We start from the raw sequence: 24856 nt of genomic DNA on the forward strand, positions 1-24856 counted from the left end.
TAGCTGTTGGGGATTTCCTGAAGCCTCCTCAATTTGAAATCCTGCTCAGGCATGGAATGGAACTTGGAATCAAGTTACTCAAACATGATTCGCTTGTTACAAGTCACTGCCGGCTTATGGAGAAACAAGGAAGACAGGAGCAGGAGGCCGCCGTTTGGTCCTTTGAGCCTGCTCCACCATTCACCACGATCATGGCTGACTGTCCAACTCAATAGCCTAACCCTGCTTTCTCTCCATAACCTTTCATCCCATTCACTCGAAGTGCTATGTCCAGCCGCCTCTTGAATACATTCAATGTTTTGGCATCAGCTGCTTCCTGTGGTAATGAATTCCACAGGCTCACCACTCTTTGGGTGGAGAACTGTCTCCTCACCTCCATCCTAAATCCTGAATTCTCAGACTGTGACTCCTGGTTCTGGACTTCCCCACCATCGGGAACATCCTCCCTGCATCCACCCTGTCTAGTCCTGTTAGTATTTTGTAAGTCTTTACGAGATCCCCTTCTCATTTGTCTGAACTCCAGGGGAAACAATCCTAACCTAGTCAGTCTAGTTCCATCAATCCCTCCATTCCAAGAATTAGCTGGAATTGCTGCACTCCCTCAAGGGCAAGAACTTCCTTCCTCAGAAAAGGGGACCAAAACTGTGCACAATATTTCAGGTGTGACCTCACCAAGGCCCTGTACACTGGCAACAACACATCCCTGCCCCTGCACTCAAAACCTCTCGCAATGAAGGTTGTTATTAAATGAAGGTCATTTATTAACCCCCATTTTTCCAAATGCCAATTCATTTTGTTACCCGATTATTGTCTCTGTTGGGCTGACTGACCTGAAAATTGCCCTGTTGGTCCCTCTCCTCCCACAGTATGAACTGGGGCATCACATTTTCAATCCTCCAGCCCTCCCAATATCCAAAGAGCATTGGAATAATGTGACCAGAACCTTCACAATTAATGCCCTTCCTTCTCTTTAACAACCCAGAAAACCTCCCATCTGGACTAGATGACTTTTTCTTGAAATGTCGAGGACAACCAGCCTTTGAGGTACCTCCTCGTCACATATATTTATTCTGTCCCATTTATCGGTGACCTTCTCCTTTCACAATTATATGCAGCATCACCTTACTGAAGACAGGTGTGAAAAATATCACTTAATACTTCAGCCACGCTCTCTGCCTCCATTGGAAGATCTTTACAGCGCCCACTCAACTCCATCTTTCCTTTTTAGTGTTGATATATTCAGAAAAGGACTTTTTGGTTCCCTTTTATGTTACTTATTAATTTATTCTTATCCACTCTCTTTGTCCCTCTTGTTCCCTAATTCCGTAGTTCTTCTCTGTACTTGCTTGTTTTTGACAGAATTACAAGCCGATTGTTTATCATTCTCCTTTCTGTTCCATTTTTACCAGTAAATCGTTAGGAATCCAGCTAACTCTTGCTTGGATTTCCCTCCTCACCTTCCCTCTCGTGGGAATGTGTCTCAAACTATCTTCCCTTTGAACACTTCCAATTGCCATTTTATTTTACTACCCAGTCTCTGATTCCAAACCACTGGGCCAAATCCCTTTGACAAAGGATTATCTGGACTCAAAACATCAGCTCTTTTCTCTCCTTACAGATGCTGCCAGACCTGCAGAGATTTTCCAGCGTTTTCTCTTTTGGCCCAAATCCCTTCTTCACTGACTGAAGTTAGCCCTCTTCCAACTGATTATTTTCCTTATCCTGTGCCATAATTGCCTGAAACTTAGCGATAATGTGATTGGTTTCCTAATATTCATCCCCCCTACTTCATTTCCTGGAATCATAGAATCCTACAGTGCAGAAGGAGGCCATTCAGTCCATCGAGTCTGCACCGACCACAATCCCAACCAGACCCGATCCCTGTAAACCCATGTGTTTACCCTAGCTAGTCCCCCTGACACTAAGGGACAATTCAACATAGCCAATCCACCTAACCCGCACATCTCTGGACTGTGGGATAAGTGCATTTAAAATTTAAGAGTTAAACAGAACAACGAAACCCTACAAATATTTAGCACAAAGATTTACAACTTTAAACGCTTTGGGGGGAGCGCAGGATGATTTAAAAAAATCTAAAGCAGCAATAATTGTAGCAATGTACATTTGATTTGTTTCTGTCTTCACGGAGGAGGACGTGAATAATTTGCCGGGTGTTAGCGATGGAAAGGTGGTAGGACTGGAGGGTCTTAATGACATTACTGTTACTAGAGAGGTGGTGCGCGACAGACTGGAGGGGCTGATTGTGGACAAGTCCCCAGGACCGGATGGAATGCATCCGAGGGTTCTGAAAGAAATGGCGGAGGTGATAGTGGATGCCTTGGTGGTTATTTTCCAGACGTCGCTGGATTCCGGGGAAGTGCCGGAGGATTGGAAAACGGCTAATGTTACGCCGTTGTTTAAGAAGGGTGCCAGGCAAAAGGCGGGGAATTACAGGCCGGTTAGTTTAACGTCTGTGGTAGGTAAAATGTTAGAATCCGTCATTAAGGAGGAAATTGCGAGGCATCTTGAAGGGAATTGCTTGATAGGGCAGACGCAACACGGTTTCATTAAAGGGAAGTCGTGTCTGACAAATTTACTGGAGTTCTATGAGGATGTGTCTAGGGCGGTGGATAGAGGAGAGCCGGTGGATGTGGTCTTTCTGGATTTTCAGAAGGCGTTTGATAAGGTACCTCACAAGAGGTTACTGCAGAAGGTCAGAGGACATGGAGTTGGGGGTAGGGTGTTAGCGTGGATAGAGGATTGGTTGTCAAATAGGAGGCAGAGAGTGGGGGTCAATGGGTGCTATTCGGATTGGCGGTTGGTGACTAGTGGGGTGCCCCAGGGGTCGGTGCTGGGGCCTCAGCTATTTACCATTTATATAGATGATCTGGAGGAGGGAACCGAGTGTAGGGTGTCGAAATTTGCTGATGACACCAAGATTGGGGGAAAGGCAAATTGTGCGGAGGGTGTGGAGAGTCTGCAGAAGGATCTAGATAGGCTGGGCGAATGGGCCAGGAAATGGCAAATGGAATTTAATGTTGGCAAGTGTGAGGTGGTCCACTTTGGTAGGAAGAATGGTAGGAAGGACTATTACTTACGTGGCGAAAAACTGCAGCAGGCGACGGTGCAGAGGGACCTCGGGGTCCTTGTGCATGAGTCGCAAAAACCCAGCCTGCAGGTGCAGCAGGTGGTCAGGAAGGCGAATGGGATGCTGGCCTTCATAGCGAGGGGGATTGAATATAAAAGTAGGGAGGTCTTGCTGCAGCTGTATAGGGCATTGGTGAGGCCGCAGCTGGAGTACTGTGTGCAGTTTTGGGCGCCGCACCTGCGCAAGGATATTTTGGCCTTGGAGGGAGTGCAGAGGAGGTTTACTAGGCTGATACCGGAGTTGAGGGGGTTGAGCTATGAGGAGAGGCTGAATAAACTAGGCTTGTACTCGTTAGAGTTTAGAAGAATGAGGGGAGATCTCATTGAGACGTATAAGATGATGAATGGGATGGATAGGATAGAGGTGGAAAGACTCTTCCCGCTCAAAAAAGACAGTAGGACTAGGGGGCACAGCCTCAAGATAAAGGGGGGGCGGTTCAGAACGGAGTTGAGGAGGAACTTCTTCACTCAAAGGGTGGTGAATCTCTGGAATTCTCTGCCCGTTGAAGTGGTGGAGGCTGCCTCGCTAAATATTTTTAAGAAGCGGGTTGATGGGTTTTTGATAAGAGAGGGGATTAAGTGTTATGGGGAGAGGGCGGGAAAGTGGAACTGAGCCACGACAGATCAGCCATGATCTTATTGAATGGCGGGGCAGGCTCGAAGGGCCAGATGGCCTACTCCTGCTCCTATTTCTTATGTTCTTATGTTCTTATATATTATCCATATTTTTCTAATGAATTTAACAGAGTAGAGGTCATAGGACAGTTATTAGCCCATCAGTTCTGATGGTATGACTCAATATAACTATCATTCACAAAGCTGTATCAGAAGACAAAATATTAAATGTTCATAAAATAAAAAGATTGAGTTTTTGGAAATCCCCCTTTCCTACTTGGGCTGGAAACACATGAATTAAGAACATTCTTCTCCACATTTCAGGAAATCTCCCCCTCTTTGCATTGTTATCTTTCAGTTTATATCAGGATAATCAAAATTCCCATCATCAATAAAGTTCCTGTATCTGCTTTCTGCCTGCAACCTGTCCGTCTATCTCCATCCCACTATTTGGTGATCATTCAAATATACCCAACAATGTGATAGTTCCTTTGTTGTTCCTTAACTACAACCAAATATAATTCCAATATTATCATCCCTTTCTCAGGTTGTATGGTATATATTATCAATACCACCCACATTTTCACTTTTTTATTTTTCCTGACTAAATTATCACCAGGAATGTAAATCTATCCAGCCTCTTGTTTGAGTGAGGTGAACAATTGTATTATTATCCCCATGGGACTTCAACTCACCAACCTTATTTACGTTATTCTGTATATTTATGCACATGCACTCCTCAACCCATCTTCGTCTGCCCTTGATTTTTGTTGGGTGCAAGAGATCGTCCTGTCTCTCTCTCTCTCTCTCTTCCTTTTCTTGGGTTGACACCCATTTAAAAAATAAATTGGACCTCTGCCATGTTTCTTGTCTTCGTGAAAGGCAAGTTCTTGTTGAGGGAGGTATCTATCACCTTCAGGAGATTGGGCAAGGAGGGTGCACTGAAGCAATTAAAGACAGACAATTCACATTCATCACGACTGATGTTATCATACGATCAAGATGACCTTAAGAAAAGTTATATTTGCTCTCGCCATGTGTATATGTCAGCAAGACGTGTCAGACAAAGTTTTGACCACAAATACTTGGCTTTTGTCACATTTTGATGCTTTTTGCAAGGCTTTATTTGAATGAGGAGGGGCCTAAACATTTCTGGTGTGACTATCACCCAGTGTTCCACAACCTTGGATAAAAATAGAAATGGGTCAATTTTTAAAAAATTACTCTGCACTGTAGTTGTCTGGGTTGCTTGTGACTAAGTTTCTGGCTCTTTTTGTTCCGGGATACTGATATAGTCTCGGGGGCTTTGTGCCAGCATCTCGCTATTATTGCCCAAAGAGAGGCACACACTGGAAACACAGACAGACAGATTCATGAAGCTGCATCAGAGAGGATAACAAGTCTGATTTTGTTCGTACCATTTCAAATGTTTCATTCCAATATTTTAGAATCATAGAATCCCTACTGTTGTAAAAATCAGCCTGTTTTAACCCTTATACGGTGGACAAATAACTTTGAGTAGACGTCTTATTAGTACAAACAATATTTATTTAAACCCACACAATTAATAATCACCCACCCGAACAACAATAAGTTATCTTACAGAAAATACTAGAATTCAAGTACAATACAAGACCTTGACTTAACTTTGTGTGACTGACAAATACCCAAACAGATACTGGCCTTTATCTGTGTGCTGGTCTTGGTAGTTGTCTGTATGGTTTGGTCCTTTGCTCTGGTCTGGCATTCTGGCTGTGGTCTCTCTTTCTTCCTTCTTGGGTGTGGTGGCTCTCCTCTTGCTGGCGATGTTCACCATTGTTGTAGCTCGTTCGTGGGATCAGACAGAGAGAGATTCCTGGTTGTACAGCATCCTTTATGCCCCGTTTGGTTTCATGCCCTTTTTCTTGGCCATTGCCAATCAATCGATCAGGACTTGATCACCCTGATCGATTAGAATCCAATCAGGTGCTACCTCACCGATCTCTGGGTGTGTCCCTGGCGGCCATGCCAGTATGTGTTGTAGGCACATAGGTCACATACCTTCCTCCTAAATAAGGATTCACGGTGCCTTTACGTCTGGCACACAACCCAGTGTGACCAGAAAGTCTCTTTCATCCTGGAGATGGCCCATATCCTGTGTATTCACTCATCAGGGTTGCAGCCTGTTTGTCTGTCTTTAAACTGCAGCCTGTCGGTTTAGTTTCTTGCCCAGTTGTCCCAGAGTGCTTTACAAAACGCCATTTTAGATGGCCTGTTTGGCTACACTACAGTGCAGAAAGGAGGCCATTTGGCCCATCAAGCCTGCACTGACAACAATCCCACCCAGGCCCTATTCCGGTCACCCCCACCTATTTACCCTGCTCATCCCCCTGACACTCAGGGGCAATTTATCTGGCCAGTCCACCTAACATCTTGGGACTGTGGGAGGAAACCCATACAGACATGGAGAGAATGTGCAAAGTCCACACAGTATTCCGAGGCCGGAATTGAACCCGGGTCCCTGGCACTGTGAGACAGCAGTACTAACCACTATGCTACCCACGAATAGGGGTATCAGAGTTAGCATTTCAGGTCAATGACATCGTCAGAGTGGTTTGGATGGAAAGTCCTCAACTTGAAACATTAACTTTATTTCTCTCAACTGATGCTACCTGACCTGCTGAGTATTTCCAGCGTTTTTCTTTCCTTTTTTCCCTTCAGATATCCAGAATCCATCATTATTTATTATACGAGGGCTATCAGTTTTTTTTAAAGTTTATTTATTAGTGTCACAAGTAGGCTTACATTAATGCTGCAATGAAGTTACTGTGAAAATCCCCCAGTCACCACACTCCGGCACCTGTTCGGGTACACTGAGGGAGAATTTAGCACGGCCAATGCACCTGACCAGCACATCTTTCGGACCGTGGAAGGAAGCCAGAGCACCCGGAGGAAACCCACGCAGACATGGGGAGAATGTGCAGGATCCGCGCAAACAGTGACCCAAGGTCAGGAATTGAACCCAGGTCCCTGGCACTGTGAGGCAGCAGTGCCAACCACTGTGCCACCGTGTTGCCCGAATCTGGGCAAAAGAGGAATTTTTCTTTCTTTGAATTTCTTCAGAGGTCAAGTGCAGGGTAAAAGTGGTTCCATTCTGCCCAACACATTGTTCAAATCCAGTGGGTGAGGATCACACCAGTGGAGATTGGTATCTCTGTATCAGTTTGAGGCCACACTCCGGGGGCGGGGGGGGTGCAAGCAGGGGAGTGAGTGAAGTGCTGCCAATTTGTTTTGTCTCTTGACCAGTCTTGTGGGGGAGTCTTTTTCACACCTGTGAGTAAGCAGATCGAAACCACCAAACCTCATTCCATTTACAGCTTCTTTATTTTCAAATCCATATGTGGAATGTGTCTCAACACATTCTGAATTAATCCTGACAATTAAACTATATCATGGATGGTTTCACCAACTGGAGGGAGAGGAAAGCCCCTTCAAACAGGACAACAAAAAACAACTGCTTACATTTACAAAGCACATTAAATGCAGTGAAGCATCCCAACGAGTGTAACAAGAGCCATACAAGTGAAAGAAAAGGTCATTTTTGGTGTTTTTGATGCCGAGCTACAGAAAAAAAAATCACAACGGGTGACCAAAAGCTTGATCAAAGAGGTAGGTTTGAAGGATGGTCTTAAAAGAGGGCAGAGAGGGAGAGAAAGAGGATTACAGAGGAAATTCTAAAGCTTTGGGTTGTGGCAACTGAATGCCTAGCCGGTGTTCGAGCCAGAATTGGAGGAAGGAAGAGATCTTGAAGGCTGGAGGAGGTTACAGAGATTGGGAGGAACAAAGTCAAGGATGGATTTGAAGACAAGGGTGAGGATCCTCCAACTGAGGTGTTGACGTCATGGTGTGCCATTGTAGACCAGTGACGACAAGGACGACTGATGTACGTACAAAACTTGGCACAAGTTAAAAGAGTTTTGGACGTGTTAAATTTTATACACAGTGAAAGATGGGAGATCGACCAGCAGAACATTAAATAGTCTAGGCTAGAGGTAGCAAAGACATGGATGAGAGTTTCAGCAGGAGATGAACCTAGGTAGGAGTAGAGTCGGATGATATTTGATTTGATTTAATTTATTATTGTCACATGTATTGGGATATAGTGAAAAGTATTGTTTCTTGCGCGCTATGCAAAGCATACCATTCAGGAGAAGGAAATGATAGGGTGCAGAATAAAGTGTTGCAGTTACAGATAAGGTGAAGAGAACAATCAGTGCATTATATATTATGGAGATGGGAGTACATGGCTTCAGTGATGGTGCGGATTTGGGGTTTTGAAGTTCATCCCTTGGTCAAAGATGGCACCAAGATTGCAAACAAGCCTGACTCAGCTGCCAGATTGATCTGGTTGATAATGCTCCTGGGAAATCTCAAAGGCACTATATAAATGCAAGTAGTTGTTATTTTCTTTCGACTGGACCAGTCATTTGCATAGTGGGACCGGAAATGGAAAGGCAGGTTGTCACTGTGTGGCCACATCATAACATCTCACACCACTTATTGGGCTTTGAAGAAACAGCGAATCTACAATTGGTTTGGCCATCAGAAACACAGGTTGTTATTCCTTCAACCCTAACAGCATCCAGATGAGATGATGATGATGTTGCATATCTTATTAATCAACTGAGTTTTATTTGTGCATTAAATCATTTGGATAGTGACACATTGAAACATCAGACAGTGTTGGGAATAACTGCTGGATTTGCAGCAGCTGTGTGGGATAATGCATTGCAGATGATGCACAGTCAAGCGAACAGAATTTCTGGAGCAAATTAATTTATGGAGAGAGGGAAATTAAGACTGAATTTCAATCCTCGCTATTGTCTGGCAATTTAGTTTCTTCTTTGGCAGAACATATCAAAAGTACCCCAGTGGTACTTGGCTTCCTAGAATGGAAATATGGAGACGTAAAAAAAAATTGGCAGATTTTACGAAGTGAAGGTCAGCACTCGCTTTGAAAGGATATGTCCTGTAAGGATTTGCACTTGTCACTTCCCAACTTTTAACCTTTCGGTCACTCTAACAACTGCCTCAGTTGAAGACTTTTATACTGTAGATTTAAGGCTCCAACTATTGGTGGTACAGTCAATAAGAAAATGTGATTGGGTCCAGCAGACAATCAAGATAAATTCAGTGCAGTATAGTTATTCCAAAGATGTGCAGGCCAGGTTGGTTGGCCATGGAAAGTTGCACCTTAGTGTCAGGGGGACTAGATATGTGTGAAGATAGAGTCTGGGTGGGATTCTGGTCAGCATGGGCTCGATAGGCCAAATGGCCTCCTGTAGGGATTCTATGATTCCTGGATCAGTGAGAATTGGCCAAGATAAGATCAGTGAAGTGAAAGTATAATGGGTAAAAAGCAAATGACTGCGAGTGCTAGAATCTGAAACCAAAAGAGAAAATGCTGGAAAACCTCAGCAGGTCTGGCAGCATCTGTAAGGAGAGAAAGGAGCTGATGTTTCGAGTCCAGGTGACCCTTTGTCAAAGCTAGGCTTTGTCAAAAGAGTCATCTGGACTCGAAACATCAACATTTCGATCACCAAGCTAAAGTCACTGCCCTAATCTCTTCACATAATAATTTGCTTTGATTATTTATTATCATCCACTTTCATAAAACAAGGCTTATATTCCCTGGCACAAAGAAGGTGAAAGGGTGATTTGACTGAGGGGATTTTAGAAAGGAATGAATATGGGAGAGAGAAATCCTTTCTGCTGGTGTCAGAGTTGAAGAAGAGAGCTTAATCTTCCTATCAGTTTTAACCTTAAATATCAGTCCATCTCATTCAGGGGAGAAATTAGGAAATAATCCTTCATGCAAAGTGGCAGAAATGTGAAAAGCTCTCCCCCCAAATGCAATTAATAACTTTGAATCTGAGATCAGTAGATTCTCGCTCATCAAATCTGAGTGGGTGGACAGAGTTAAGATACAGATCAGCTGTGATGACAATATGAGAAATAAGAACACGGGTAGATCACACGGTCCATCGAGCCTGCTCCGCCATTCAATGCGGTCATTGCTATTCTTGGGCTTCAGCTTGGGGCGGCACGGTAGCACAGTGGTTAGCGCTGCTGCTTCACAGCTCCAGGGACCAAGGTTCGATTCCTGGTTTGGGTCACTATCTGTGTGGAGTCTGCACATTCTTGTCATGTCTGCGTGGGTTTTCTCTGGTTTCCTCCCACAGATGTGCGGGCAATGTTGATTGGCCATGCTAAAAGTGTCCTCAGATGTGTAGGTTAGATGGATTAGCAGGTAAATATGTAGGGATATGGGGGCAGGGCCTGGGCGGGATTGTGGTCGGTGCAGATTCGATGGGCTTGAATGGCTTCTTTCTGTGCTGTAGGGTTTCTATGATTTCTAATGAACTCCGGCCCCCCCCCCCCCCCATTTACCTCCATTCCCCAAGAGACCAAAAATCTATGCCCCAGTCTTCAATGTATGCAACAATGGAGGATCCATAACTCTGGGTGGCACAGTAGCACAGTGGATAGCACTGCTGCTTCACAGCTCCAGGGTCCTGGGTTCGATTCCCGGCTCGGGTCACTGTCTGTGTGGAGTTTGCACATTCTCCTCGTATCTGCATGGGTTTCCTCCGGGTACTCCAGTTTCCTCCCACAGTCCAAAGATGTGCGGGTTAGGTTGATTGGCCATGCTAAGAAATTGCCCCTTCGTGTGGGGACGTGTAGATTAGTGGGATATGGGGGTAGGGCCTGGGTGGGGTTGTGTTTGGTGCAGACTTGATGGGCCGAAGGGCCTCTTTCTGCACTGTAGGGTTCTATGATTCTATGATAACCTCTGGGGCAGAGAATTCCAAAGATTCACAACGTCTGAGATGAAGAAATTCCTCCTCATCTGAGTCCTGACTGATCAGCCCCTTATCCTGAGATGGTGCTCCTGTGTTTTAGATTCCCCAACCGGCCGAAACAGTGACCGGGATTTTCCAGAATAGGGTGGAGCCACTCAACTATCTGCTGATTCCAATGGGACCAGAAGATCCAACCCTGGGAAGAGAATGGAAAATTCCAGCCAATCTCTCAGAATTCACTTGCCTCTCATTGGCCCAAACGCCAGAGAATATAAGGCCAATTTACTCAGCCCCACATCAGAGGGCAAATCCCTCATCCAATCCAATTAACCTTCACTGGATGGCCTCCAATGAAAGTAAACCCTTTCTTGAATTAAAAAATTGAAAATGCTGGAAAGACTCAGCAGGTCTGGCAGCCTCTGTGAAGGCAGAAACAAGAATTCGAATATGGACTCAAAACCCGAAGTGTTTCTCTCTCTCTGCAGATGCTGCCAGTCCTGCCCAGTCTTCCCAGCACTTTCCCTTTTTTATTTCAGATTTCCAGCATTTGCAATATTTTTCTTTTATGCGTTCCTTAACATGGAGACCAAAACTGCACAATACTCCATTCGTGGTCTCACCAAAACTCTGTGCAACTCTGTTCAATGGCAGAAATAGCTTGAGGAGCTGAATGGCCTTCACCTGTCCCTATCACTGAAACATACAACGGTCTTTCCCACAACCATTTCCTGCAGCAGAACTCCAACTTGTGTGTATCGTCATTTCCACTGATCTTTCACTCTCCGAGTGAGAGTTTTAAATGAGTATTATTAAGGATGCAGACGCCTGGGGCTTTAGGTTGCTGTTGAAGACAGGGCAGCACGGTGGCGCAGGAGTTGGCACTGCTGCCTCACAGTGTCTGGGACCTGGATCCGATTCCCGGTTTGGGTCACTGTCTGTATGGAGTTTGCACATTCCCCTCGTGTCTGCGCAGGTTTTCTCTGGGTGTTCCAGTTCCCTCCCACAGTCTAACAATGTGCTGGTTAGGTGCATCGGCCAGGCTAAATTCTCCCTCAGTGCACCCGAATAGGAGTGTGGCAACGAGGGGATTTTCACAGTATTTTCATTACAGTGTGAATGGAAGCTTCCTTGTGACTAATAAATAAACTTTACTTCATCCTGCCTAAGGAGCATATTACTGGGCAGTAAGGTTGGAGGTGACTGAATTCTTGGCGAATAGACACAAGCATGCAAAACTCTTGACACCTGGATTTACCACAACATGGTTGCAGCCCTATCTGTAAAAAGGTCAGACCACAAATAACAACACCAAAGAAAACAAACCTGTGGGTTGTCCATGTACCAAAAGAGCGCATTGTCCAATGTGTCCAGAATAAAGTACCGTCTCAGGAACTTTCCACTGCCTTCAACCTCCTCAATATCCAGGAACCCACAAGTACGACTGTTTCGATCCAAATACGGCATTTCTATTCTCATTAATCATCACACTGAGGAGGAGAAAAAAAAACAGATGTTTAATGACTATTTCAGGGAGATGAAATAATTATTAATATGAATAACAATGGTAGATCTGATCCCATCACCAACAGTAGTGCATTATCTTTATGAGTCTCATAGGCAGAAAAGTTAACATGTCAAGGAAATAGTTGAAATTATTCAAATCGATGGGATGTTCACTTTGTTGGCGTTATTCTGTTAACAAGTAGCTGAACCGTAATGAGTTCCGTCCTTCCAATTTCTTTACCACTCAGGTACCCTCTGACTAATGCCTGTCATTCCTGTTTCATCACATTGCCACTTGTCATTGTGCTTTGTTTGACTGGGCTGAGTTTTATGGGCCGAAAAGCAGGCAAAAGGAGAGTGCCACATGCCATTGGCAGAGTGCCTACCACCAGTTCACCCACACCTGCCCCCCACCATGATTTTAAAAGCAGCGAAAGAGGCATCATGTGGGTTGCTAATTGAGGGTCTTAAGTGGGCAATTAATGCCCAAATAAGGACCTCATACAGCTTGCTGCCGCCAGATTAATTTGCAACGCAGTTGGAGAGACCAGTTTTAAACAAGCATGTTTAATCCTATTTTGGCCATTTTAAACAATTGATTTATTATTGTCACATGTACTGGGATACAGTGAAAAGTATTGTTTCTTGTGTGCTAGAAAGACAAAGCATACCATTCATAGAGTACACAGGGGAGAAGGAAAGAAGAGGGTGCAGAATACAGTGTTGCAGTTACCGATAGGGTGAAGAGAAAGATCAACTTAGTATGTGGCATGACCATTCAAAAGTCTGATGACAGCATGGGAGAAGCTGTTCTTGAGTCTGTTGGTACGTGTTCTCAGAGTTTTGTATCTTTTTCCCGCCAGAGGAAGGCAGAAGAGAGAGATGTGTGGTCTGAACTTGAAACTCTCAACCATCTCCATTTCATCATCTTAGATGTAGACAGGGACATGTCCTCGACTATAGTTCCTGAACTCCCACTGGCTACAGTCTTGGTGCCAATGAGGTTCCTCCCACCCTTTTATCATGCCCATGTCCATCATCTCCCCCACACCCATCCCACCGTCCAACTTGGGACCCCAGCACATCTTGCTGGGTTATGTTCGCCTAGCCCCAGTGAGCTCTCAGACATACCTGAGTATGTCAGTGCATCGCTGAACAGCACCTCCTGGACCAACCTGCAGTGGCCACTGAACTTCCTGGGTCTGCCTTTCTGCAAAACCGACTGCCTTTGATTGGCCAGCAGATCAATGAGTCGGGACCTCCTGATTGACGGAGATGGATTGAAGGACCACCTCATACTAATCAAAGGGCCATCTCGCAAATAAATCAAAATGGGATGCGGAGGCAGCTCACCAGATCGCAGTCAAAGCCAAGGCAACTGAAATTCAGCCTCTACCCCCTGCACTTACAATGGGATGATGTGGAGATGCCGGTGTTGGACTGGGGTAAATACAGTAAGAAGTCTCACAACACCAGGTTAAAGTCCAACAAGTTTATTTGATAGTAATCCCACAAGCTTTCGGAATCGCTGTTCCTTCATCAGGTGTGGGGAAGGTTGATTTCCACACACCTGACGAAGGAACAGCGTTCCGATAGCTTGTGGGTTTACTATCAAATAAACTTGTTGGACTTTAACCTGGTGTTGTGAGATTACTTACAATGTGGTGCAGGGAGCCTGCCCTCAGTGTATAATCCATTGTTCCTCTATGAATGGTATTGCATTCATTAGGATTATAGATGGTCTGTACCTCAACTTTGTTTCATTTCTACCTCCCTCCCCTCACAACAATAATCAATCCCTGGGTCAAATTCTCAACACAGTCTGCCAAAAGGGTTAGGCAAGATCAGTAAGGATTCCAATAGCGTGCATGATGCCTTCTTTTCGAACTGAAGTGTTTTATGATGATCTCTTCCCTTGTGTTTGATCTTAGATGTGCAACTTTAGGCCCAACTTTCACAAGTCACGATGGAATAAGCTTTTTACAGCCTGACCTTGAGAACTTTTTTGACTGATGATTAAGTTATGTCTGAAGAGAGAAAGAATGACGCTAGAGCCTTGAAAAGTTATAAGCAAACCCAGAAAAGAAGGATTTCTTTGACCTTGTCAGAGAGAATCAAAAACTAATTAAGGATTACCATTTTAAAACTCGTCATCTGAACCCAACCAAATTTTAACTTTGCATGTGGATGTAAGATCTCAGCCCAGTGTGTCAAAGTCTCATTTCACAATCTGCTTCCGCTGCTGGGGTGGCACGGTGGCCCAGTGGTTAGCACTGAGGTCTCACAGTAGCAGGGGCCCGGCTTGGGTGACTGTCAGTGCACGTTCTCTCTGTGTCTGCGTGGGTTTCCTCCGGGTGCTCTGGTTTCCTCCCACAGTCCAAAAGACGTGCGGGTTAGGTGCATTTGGCCATGTTAAATTCTCCCTCGGTGTAACCCCAACAGGCGTTGGAGTGTGGCGACTAGGAGATTTTCACAGTAACTTCATTGCAGTGTTAATGTAAGCCTACTTGCGACTTATAAATAAACTTTAAAAAAAATTTGGGCGTCTGTAAATGTAGCCAAGCCGATGTAGCATTTACAGTTTAACAGCTGACAGACCACCACTTCTCATCATCTCCTTGCACTTGCAGCAGTTTCAGTATCAAGTTAACAGTGAATCTGCTTACACATCGCAATGAATGATTGGAAAGGGAACAACTGTATTGATAATATTGTGCCTGGTCTCTGTTGATCATGGAGCGCACAGCTGCAGGTATCTGGCCCTTTCACAGAGGAGGGAATGAAATTGATAAAAATCATGCAAAACCAAAGATGGCCATTCTGACCATCAAGTCTGTACTAGCTCTTTGAAACACCTATCAAATCAATCCCATTTGACTGCTCTTCCCCACAACCTTGCAAGTCTTTTCCTTCTCAACTAAATGCTGCTACTTTGACTGTTGCATTGTTCAGCCTACGAGGCAGTACATACTGGATGCGCTTTCTGTTTCCGCTGTGTATTTGGGCCAGGGCAAACATTCTCACTGTTTAAACCACAGCAGTGACTTCATCCCATCACGACAATAAATGCTTGCTGCACGGCAAATGTTCCCCTAGTAACCACCGTGCCACCAAAAAAAAAACAGGACACCCAGACAAACAGATTTGAAAAGGCCCTACATTCTCAGCCAAAGCAATGGCACACAACCAACTTCCACTGATGATTTTGCTTCCTTGTAATGAGGCGAGCCTACGTAGCCTGATAGAGGTCTACAAAATTATGACAGGCATAGACAGGGTGGGTAGTCAGAGGCTTTTTCCAAAGGTAGAGTTACAAGGGGGCACAGGTTCAAGGTGAGAGGGGGAAAGTTTCAGGGAGATGTGGGGGGGGGGGAAGCTTTTCACGCAGAGAGTGGTGGGTGCCTGGAACGTGAGGAGGTGGTGGAAGCAGGCATTTTAGAAAGAGTTAACAGGCGCTTGGATGGGTACATGAATAGGGAGGGAATAGAGGGATATGGACTGACTAAGGGCAGAATGTTTCTTTTAGGGCATCATCATCAGCTCAGACTTGGAGGGCCATTTGCCTGCGTTTGGCCCATATCCCTCTGAACCTTTCCCATCTATGTACCTGTTCAAATGTCTTTTACATGTTCCACTCTCTACCACCACCTTTAGGAAGCTCATTCTAGTTATGCACCACCCGGTGAAAAAGTTGTCCCCGAGGTCCCTTTTATATCTTTACCCTCTCGTCCTAAACCTGTGCCCTCTACTTTTGCACTCCCCCATCCCGGTGAAATGACCTCGACTGCCTGATCCGACAATCTAATGGAAGCAAGCAAGCCAGCCACCAGCCAACCAAGGCTGAATTGATAAAATGACAAGATTTTATGCAGAAATATGAGTATAATATATTGAAATATGTGAAATGAACCAAACAATGTGTTCTACTGTATCCACAACGTCTGCAGACAGATTGTGATTAAGAAGTGGTGCACCAAAAGAAGCCAGTTCTCATTTTGGTTGCAAGAAAAGGGTTGCTTCAAAGGAAGGTAACTAAAAACATCACTGATGAAATGATGACAAACGTGCACAGAGATTACATGAGCAATGACAAGGCAAAAACACAACAGCAGACACTCTGCTTCCTCTTTCTGTGCCCCAGCTGCACAACTATTAAAACAGATTGCTTACTGTTTTCTAACTTCTCATCGCCCTTTATAACTCAACCCAACAAGATGAAAGATTGCTTTGACACATTGAAAACCGGTTCACTCTTTTCTCCCATTGCGTGTCTTCAGTGTTTGTACTGGATTCACTGTTCAGAACCTATAGAATTCTGTATAAAACTCGCTAATCCCCACAAGACAAGTCAAGTGAAATTGCAGAATGCTGGGCCTGTTTCCCCCCTCCCCACCTCCATCATCTAATATTAATGCCCTCAGTGATGCTCCCCTCACAGCAGCACGGAAATCCCACGTGGGCTGTGGGGTATTCATAAGAACATAAGAAATAGGAGCAGGAGTAGGCCATCCAGCCCTTCGAGCCTGCCCCGCCATTCAATAAGATCATGGCTGATCTGTCGTGGCTCAGTTCCACTTTCCCGCGCTCTCCCCATAACCCTTAATCCCCTCTCTTATCAAAAACCCATCAACCCGCTTCTTAAAAATATTTAGCGAGGCAGCCTCCACCACTTCAACGGGCAGAGAATTCCAGAGATTCACCACCCTTTGAGTGAAGAAGTTCCTCCTCAACTCTGTTCTAAACTGCCCCCCTTTTATCTTTAGGCTGTGCCCCCCTAGTCCTACTGTCTTTTTTGAGCGGGAAGAGTCTCTCCACCTCTATCCTATCCATCCCATTCATCATCTTATAAGTCTCAATGAGATCTCCCCTCATTCTTCTAAACTCTAACGAGTACAAGCCCAATTTATTCAGCCTCTCCTCATAGCTCAACCCCCTCAACTCCGGTATCAGCCTAGTAAACCTCCTCTGCACTCCCTCCAAGGCCAAAATATCTTTGCGCAGGTGCGGCGCCCAAAACTGCACACAGTACTCCAGCTGCGGCATTCTCATCCTGACAACTTCAGATCAGCCTCATATTTGTGCAGCCTCATATTTATCCAGCTGTTTCTGAAAGAGTTGCTGGCCACAGATTAGTTGTTTTTATTGTGGATGTGTCGCACACATTCACAGTGCTCTGTTGCATCTGTTTTATTGCTAACCTGGCTGTGGTCGTTTGAGAGTTGACAAAACAGTAAAGTCAGTTTAAAAAAAAACTTGCTGAGCGCTGCAAATTTCCCTGTCTTCCCTTACTATCAAATGGAGACTCAAAACAGGCACACTCCGTGGAGGCAATGGCCGTCTGTTATTATCACAGAATCCCTACTGTACGGAAGGAGGCCATTCAGCCCATCAATCCAACCCAGGCCCGATTCCCTCAACCCCATGTATTTACACTGCTGGTCCCCCTGACACTATGGGGCAATTTAGCATGGCCAACCAACCTAACCTGCACATCTTTAGACTGTGGGAGGAAACCGGAGCACCCAGAGCAAAGAGAAATTACAGGTCACTGAAAGTGGCAACGCAGGTGGAGAAGATGGTCAAGAAGGCATATGGCATGCTTGCCCTCATCGGCCGGGGCATTGAGTTTAAAAATTGGTCAGCCATGTTGCAGCTTTATAGAACCTCAGTTAGGCCACACTTGGAATATGGTGTTCAATTCTGGTCGCCACATCACCAGAAGGATGTGGAGGCTTTGGAGAGGGTACAGAAAAGATCTACCAGGATGTTACCTAGTTTGGAGGGCATGAGCTATGAGGAGAAGTTGGAGAAACTTGGTTTGTTCTCACTAGAATGACGAAGGTTAAGGGGCGACTTCATAGAAGTCTACAAGATTATGAGAGGCATGGACAGAGTGGATAGTCAGAAGTTTTTTCCCTGGGTGGAAGAGTCAATTACTAGGGGGCATAGGTAAAAAAGGGGTGAGGGGCAAGGTTTAAGGAAATTTACAAGGCAGATTTTTTATGCAGAGGGTGGTGGGTGCCTGGAACTTGTTGCTGGAGGAGGTAGTGGAAGTGATTTTTAAGGGGCATCTTGACAAGTACATGAATAGGATGGTAATAGAAGGATATGGTACCCGGAAGGGTAGGGGGCTTTAGTTAAGTCGGGCAGCATGGTCAGTGCAGACTTGAAGAGCTGCATGGGCTGTTTCTGTGCTGTAATTTTCTTTGGTTTTTGTAACCCATGCAGACACAGGGAGAACGTGCTAACTCCACACAAACGGTCACCCAAGGTCAGAACTGAACCCGGATATCTGGCACTGAGAGGCAACAGTGCTAACCCACTGTGTCACCGTGAGGCCCTTATCGCTAGAATATTAATCCAGAAACTCAGCTCATGTTCTGGGGACCCAGGTTTGAACCCTACCACAGCAGATGGTGGAATCTGAATTCAATAAGAAAAAATCTGGAATTAAGAATCTACTGATGACCATGAAACAGTTATCGATTGTCAGAAAAACCCATTTGGTTCACTAACATCCTTTGGGGAAGGAAATCTGCCGTCCTTACCCAGTCTGGACTACATGTGACTCCAGAGCCACAGCAATGTGGTTGACTCTCAGCTGCCTCCAAGGGCAACTAGGGATGGGTAATCAAATTGCTGGCCAGCCAGCAATACCCATGTTCCGCAGTGAATAAAAAAAAATTAATCAATGCATCGTTGTACTGGTGGCTAATCGTAGTGACAGCTGGAAAGGTCAGGATATTGGGATTTATAGATAGGTAGAGCAGGTGTGAAGGCTTTGACACAATCTTGAGGTCTTGATAAGTGAATCCCCTGACTGGCTCACACTGTCACCAGTCCACTCCCTCTCTCACTCATCTTCTGTAAATAAAGGGGATGAATACATGAAGTACATACGGTATCTGCTCTCCTGTTTGACCTGATAACATACAAAGAGTACAAAGAGGACCACATTCCTCTCCATTACACGCACTCTCCTTTCTCAAGGGAAAACATGAAATCAAGAGGATATTAACGTTAAATGCGAACTAAACCTTAAAGATGGTCTGCGTGCTATCACAGTAGACTGTTTCCCTTTGGTACTTCCATCATAAACATCAAATATAAAGTAATGATGGTGCCAATATTGTTCCAAAACAGGCACTTCATTTAGTTCACTTTTTATTGCTTTTTTTGGGCATCCTTTTGGTTTAAAATTATTTCCCCTCCACTCACTTAATTTCCCTTTTAAAACTGCCTGCAGATGCTCTGTTTCTACTCTGCTCTGGGTTACTTGTCCTATCTATCCACAGATACAAGCTCTTTCCCTCCACAAGTACCTTTTAAAAGGCAAATACAGAATGGCATGTTGGCAAGATAGGAGAGTGAAGTTGAAAGGCTGAAGTTTACAAGTTAGTCGATTACCTCACATCGTGCCCGGTTTATTAATTTTTTTGCCTCAGTTTGAACATATTTTGGGAATGGGGGCATTTTTCAAATCTGAACTGGAAAGTTTCGTCAGAAAATTTTATTGATCATTTTCTGTCTTCAAAGGGGAATTGGAAAAAAACACTTGGAGAAGAAAATGCGGAGATGTGAGGCCAGCTGGACAACGAATAAAAGGGCCAGCTCAGGTATGATGGGCCAAGTGGCCTTTCTATCTCACATACTTCATTGAACCTAAGGCTTATACTGTAAGAAACGCAGCAGTGAATTTGTGCACAGGAAGCTCCCACAAACGTAAAAAATAGCAGATAATCTTTTGAGTGTTGGATGAGGGATAAATATTGACAGGTGCATTAAAGGCTGTTTTTCAAATGAATACAGGAAGAAGTCTCACAGCACCAGGTTAAAGTCCAACAAGTTTATTTGGTAGCAAAAGCCACTAGCTTTCGGAGCGCTGTCCCTTCGTCAGGTGAGTGGCACCTGATGAAGAAGCAGCAAGCGCTCTGAAAGCTAGTAGCGTTCACGACCAAATAATCCTGTTGGACTTTAACCTGTTGTTGAGAGGTGTCTTATCCCAGTCCAACACCGGCATCTCCACTTCAAATGAATGCCATGGGATCAATTATTGTCACTCAGTTTGCCATCTCATCTGAAAGACAGCACCTATGGCAGTGCAGCACCCCCTCAGAGCTGTACAGAAATGTCAGCCTAGATTTTTGTGCTCGGCTTTCCGGAGTGGGATTTGAACCTGCGTAATTTTTTTGTCTCATGAGCAAGACTTCAACCCAGTGACCCATGGTAAATGTCTGAAGAACACTGGCTTGGGAAAAACATTCTCAGGCAGCAAAATTCTGCAATTTCACTTGCGGAATTCCAGAGGTCTCCCTCCCCACACTGCTTCAAGCATTTGATCTGCAAAATGTTTCATATACGAAAACTAACGTCAACTGTTCAAACATAGAGAAGTTCCTCTGTCTCTAATAAGTGGGTTTTGTCTTCTAATTATCTCTTCACCTGCACACAACCAACGACACTTCTACAGATTGAGTTCCTTAAAACAGAACATGTACAAATCTCTCACAATTTTGTTCCTCTAATTTGACTCAAATGGTTGAAAAAAAATGCTCAACAAATATGTGACAACATTCAGGAGCTAAAATGCAAAAGTACAAAGCAGATAGAGTCCATTCAAGATAAGATAAGCCCATCAGATGTGTGGAAATGCTCCACAATGAATTTGCAGCAGGGTTTAGCACAGCTCAAACTCAGTATGAACTCACTGACACTGAAAATACTGTGGTGTTTTGGTGTTTCAGTGCATCTCAACACAGGGAAATTTTTTGGATGTGTAACAAGGAAACACAAAAATAAATTACATGAATTTCTGTTCACTATAATTCCATTCAACAGACCAATAATGGCAGGTGTTGACAACCTCAGCAGAAGCTTAGCTTGTTGCCTCACTTGTCTTGTTTTGTAAACTGCACACTTTACGATTTGTTCCTATTCTGTACCCGGTCTCTGTTTTGCAGTGTGGCCACAATTGCCAACCAACTTTCCAAAGTTAACAGGTCAATGGCTATTTATGTACTTTTTTTGTTTCCATCAGGTAGTAGTAATGGGAAGTGGGACATTGGTATCATCCATACTCTCAGCATGCAACCACCCCACCATGACTTGCTCCTCGATCTGAGCTGGGTTTGCTGGCCTTGGCAGGGTGTAAGCTACTTTTAGCTGCAATGAAAGATGAAGGAACAAAGGAATCCCATTTCCCTGTTTCTGATAAGCATTAAGCACTGGCTGTCCTACACAAAATCAGAGCAGAAAGAGGCCATTCAGCCCAACAGGTCTTGAGCTATGTTTATGCTCTACGTGAGGCTCCTCTTAACCAGTTTCAGCTTAGCTGATCCTCCTATCCATTTCTCCCTGGTGTAATATATAGGTGCTCAAAGAAGACAAAGCGATGCTAGATTGTCAACCCTCTCATGGTTTTGTTCAGACAAATGAAGACACCCAGAACCGGGGGCAATCTGTCAACTTGGATAAGGAATCAGTCAGGAGATTGGGGACAAGAGGGAGAATAGAGAGGATGTACACTTGAAACACTGTAGCATACAGGGCGAGGGACCAAGTGCTGGAAAGTTGGCTTAGAATGGATCGGCGCTTGATGGGTGGGACAGTCATGATGGGCTGAAGGACCTCATTCTGTGCGATATAACTCCATGATGTGAATCGTGGATTCCCCCAGGAATCAGTACTGTGGCCTTAGTTTTTCACTATATTTAACAATTTCTTTGATAATGGAAGAGAGCGGGATTTTCCGGTCACGCCCCAAAACCGGAAAATGCGGCCCAAGGTCAGTGAACCTTGGCATGGTCCACCCCATCCCCGCATGCTACTATTCCCGTGGCAGGCAGCATGGGAAACCTCCCACAGAGAGTTTATTTGATTTATCATTGGCACATGACTTGGGTTGCAGTGAAAAGTATTGTTTCTTGCGCTATACAGACAAAACACACATTCAAACAGTACATAGAGGGAGAAGGAACGGAGACAGTGCAGAATATAGCGTTACAGTCATAACTAGGGTGTAGAGAAAGATCAATTTAATGCGAGGTAGGCCCATTCAAAAGTCTGACCGCAGCAGGGAAGAAGCTGTTCTTGAGTTGGTTGGCACGTGACCTCAGACCTTTGTATCTTTTTCCCGACGGAAGAAGATGAAAGAGAGAATGTCAGGGGTGCGTGGGGTGCTTGATTATACTGGCTGCTTTTCTGAGGCAGCAGGAAGTGTAGACGGAGTCAACGGATGGGAGGCTGGTTTGCGTGGTGGACTGGGCTGTGTGCTTATAGTCTGATGTAGAGCTGCATAACTCATGTTTTTCTTTGTTCTAATGTTGTTGATGAGATGTAGGTGGCGCAGTAAATAATAAAGATGGGAGTGGAAAGTTGCAAAAGAGTATTGATAATTAATTGAGGGGTCAAAACTGTGACAGGCGCAGTCGAACGCGAGGAAAGCTTGAGGTTATCCACTTCGGACAAAACAAAAACCAGACTATTTTCTCACTGACGTAAAGCTCAGATCTGGGGAAATCATGAGAAAAGCTGGGACACAGGTACAAATATAATTTAAAAGGCTAATGAGGTATCAGCTTTTATCTCGAGAGGGTTGGAACAAACAAAGGAGTGGGACATGTGTTCCGGGCTACAGTGCTCTGGTTAGACCCTGATCGCACTGCATCTCGGAAAGGCATTTTAACCTTGACCTGTGTGTGCAGGTTCATCAGAATGATCTCCGAGTTAAAAGGGTTAAATTAGGAGGACTGGTTGAATAGGCTATGATTAAATTTGTTCGCGTATAGAGGATTAAAGGACGATCTGACTGAGTTGTTTAAAATGACGAGAGGAGATAGACAGGGTAGAGAGAAACCGAGAACAAGGGACTAAACTAAAACAAGGCCATTCAGGGATGATATCAGGTGGCATCTAAAGGATAAAGGATTGTTGAAATTTGGAACCATGTTGAGACGAGGTCAATTAGAGATTGATTAAGATTGATCGTCGACAAAGGAATGAGGTGTTACAAAACCATGTGAGTAGTAGATACAAATCAGCCATGATCTCACTGAAGGCCTGATTGTGACCAAATTTAGGAGCTGGAGAACGAATTGAAGAAAATGCCATTAAACGATCAATTGAGCTTCAAAAGCCTACTCGTTGAGGAGTCAAGTTTGTCCAGCAAGTAGGTCGCCGAACGTCCATGTCAAACCAGAGGCCACCTCACCAATAAGAACATAAGAAATAGGAGCAGGAGTAGGCCATCTAGCCCTTCGAGCCTGCCCCGCCATTCAATAAGATCTGTCGTGGCTCAGTTCCACATTCCCGCCCTCTCCCCATAACCCTTAATCCCCTCGCTTATCAAAAACCCATCAACCCGCGTCTTAAAAATATTTAGCGAGGCAGCCTCCACCACTTCAACAGGCAGAGAATTCCAGAGATTCACCACCTTTTGAGTGAAGAAGTTCCTCCTCAACTCCGTTCTAAACCGCACCCCCTTTATCTTGAGGCTGTGCCCCCTAGTCCTACTGTCCTTTCTGAGCAGGAAGAGTCTCTCCACTTCTATCCTATCCATCCCATTCATCATCTTATACGTCTCAATGAGATCTCCCCTCATTCTTCTAAACTCTAACGAGTACAAGCCTAGTTTATTCAGCCTCTCCTCATAGCTCAACCCCCTCAACTCCGGCATCAGCCTAGTAAACCTCCTCTGCACTCCCTCCAAGGCCAAAATATCCTTGCGTACGTGCGGCGACCAAAACTGCACACAGTACTCCAGCTGCGGCCTCACCAATGCCCTATACGGCTGCAGCAAGACCTCCCTACTTTTATAGTCAATCCCCCTCGCTATGAAGGCCAGCATCCCATTCGCCTTCCTGTCCACCTGCTGCACCTGCAGGCTGGGTTTTTGCGACTCATGCACAAGGACCTCGAGGTCCCTCTGCACCGTCGCCTGCTGCAGTTTTTCGCCACATCAAGGATAATGAACCACAAACGAGAGACTCAATTAGGATCCTGCGACCTGAGGGGTTGAATGGCCTCCTCCAGGTGTGGAGACGAAAATGGATCTGTGGCTGGTGCCCTCAACACTGCATCTCATTTTCGTCAGGCAAGGAGTGGGCAGAAGATGGAAACATTAAAAAAAAACTGAAACCACATTACACCGGCTTACGTTATGAAGAGTTTCCTCAGTCATGTACCTGCAGACTAAAGTGCAATGTACTCCTGCCTCAGTGACATATGTCACTGCCACTGTTTGGAAGTTTCATCCAGTTTCATCCATCTGAATTATTCCTCAAATTACTTCCAATAAATATCAATTTAGTGCCAATTTGCGTCGGGTTTTGGAATTGATGCATTACATGAGGTTAGACTGTCCAAATGTACCTCAGTTTGGATCATGTATAGTTTGTAACCAAGACATAAAGGGAAGACAAGAGTCCCCATTTCTCCCTCATCCAGCACCGGAAAGGGTTTCAGAGCAACAATTTCACAAGTGCCCCTGCATTCGGAGCTTTAGTCCAACGCGCAGGAACACAAAGCATTTTACTAAGAAAACAACACGGACTCTTCAGCACAAAAACAAAACCTTAATTTCCTGCCTGCTCTTTGGTCTCTCCCAGTGCAGGCTTAATGAGTATGTGTGGTGTACTGTCCTTTGATTGTTTGTCTTCAAGGAAACCTTGACTTTGGTCTACATCTTTTGATCGGAAAATACAGACAAGTGAATGAACTAACTTACGCGCTCTGCATTTTTTTTTTGAAGT

General features: G+C 44.8%; 1 protein-coding gene across 2 annotated transcripts in view; it reads right to left on the bottom strand.

Annotated features, from left to right (window-relative positions):
• The window catches only part of LOC145361330 (pleckstrin homology domain-containing family A member 2-like), a 131931-nt gene that overhangs the window by 79317 nt on the left and 27758 nt on the right, over window positions 1-24856 (bottom strand). For both annotated transcript variants that reach the window (XM_080216991.1, XM_080216990.1), the window contains exon 2: window positions 11928-12091. In XM_080216991.1, coding sequence (XP_080073117.1) covers window positions 11928-12080 — 153 coding nt within the window. In that variant the 5' untranslated portion in view covers window positions 12081-12091. The remainder of the gene's footprint in view (window positions 1-11927; window positions 12092-24856) is intronic.

Source organism: Carcharhinus amblyrhynchos, chromosome 34, assembly GCF_965287045.1.
Source record: "Carcharhinus amblyrhynchos chromosome 34, sCarAmb.v2.hapA, whole genome shotgun sequence".
Classification (NCBI taxonomy): Eukaryota; Metazoa; Chordata; class Chondrichthyes; order Carcharhiniformes; family Carcharhinidae; genus Carcharhinus; species Carcharhinus amblyrhynchos.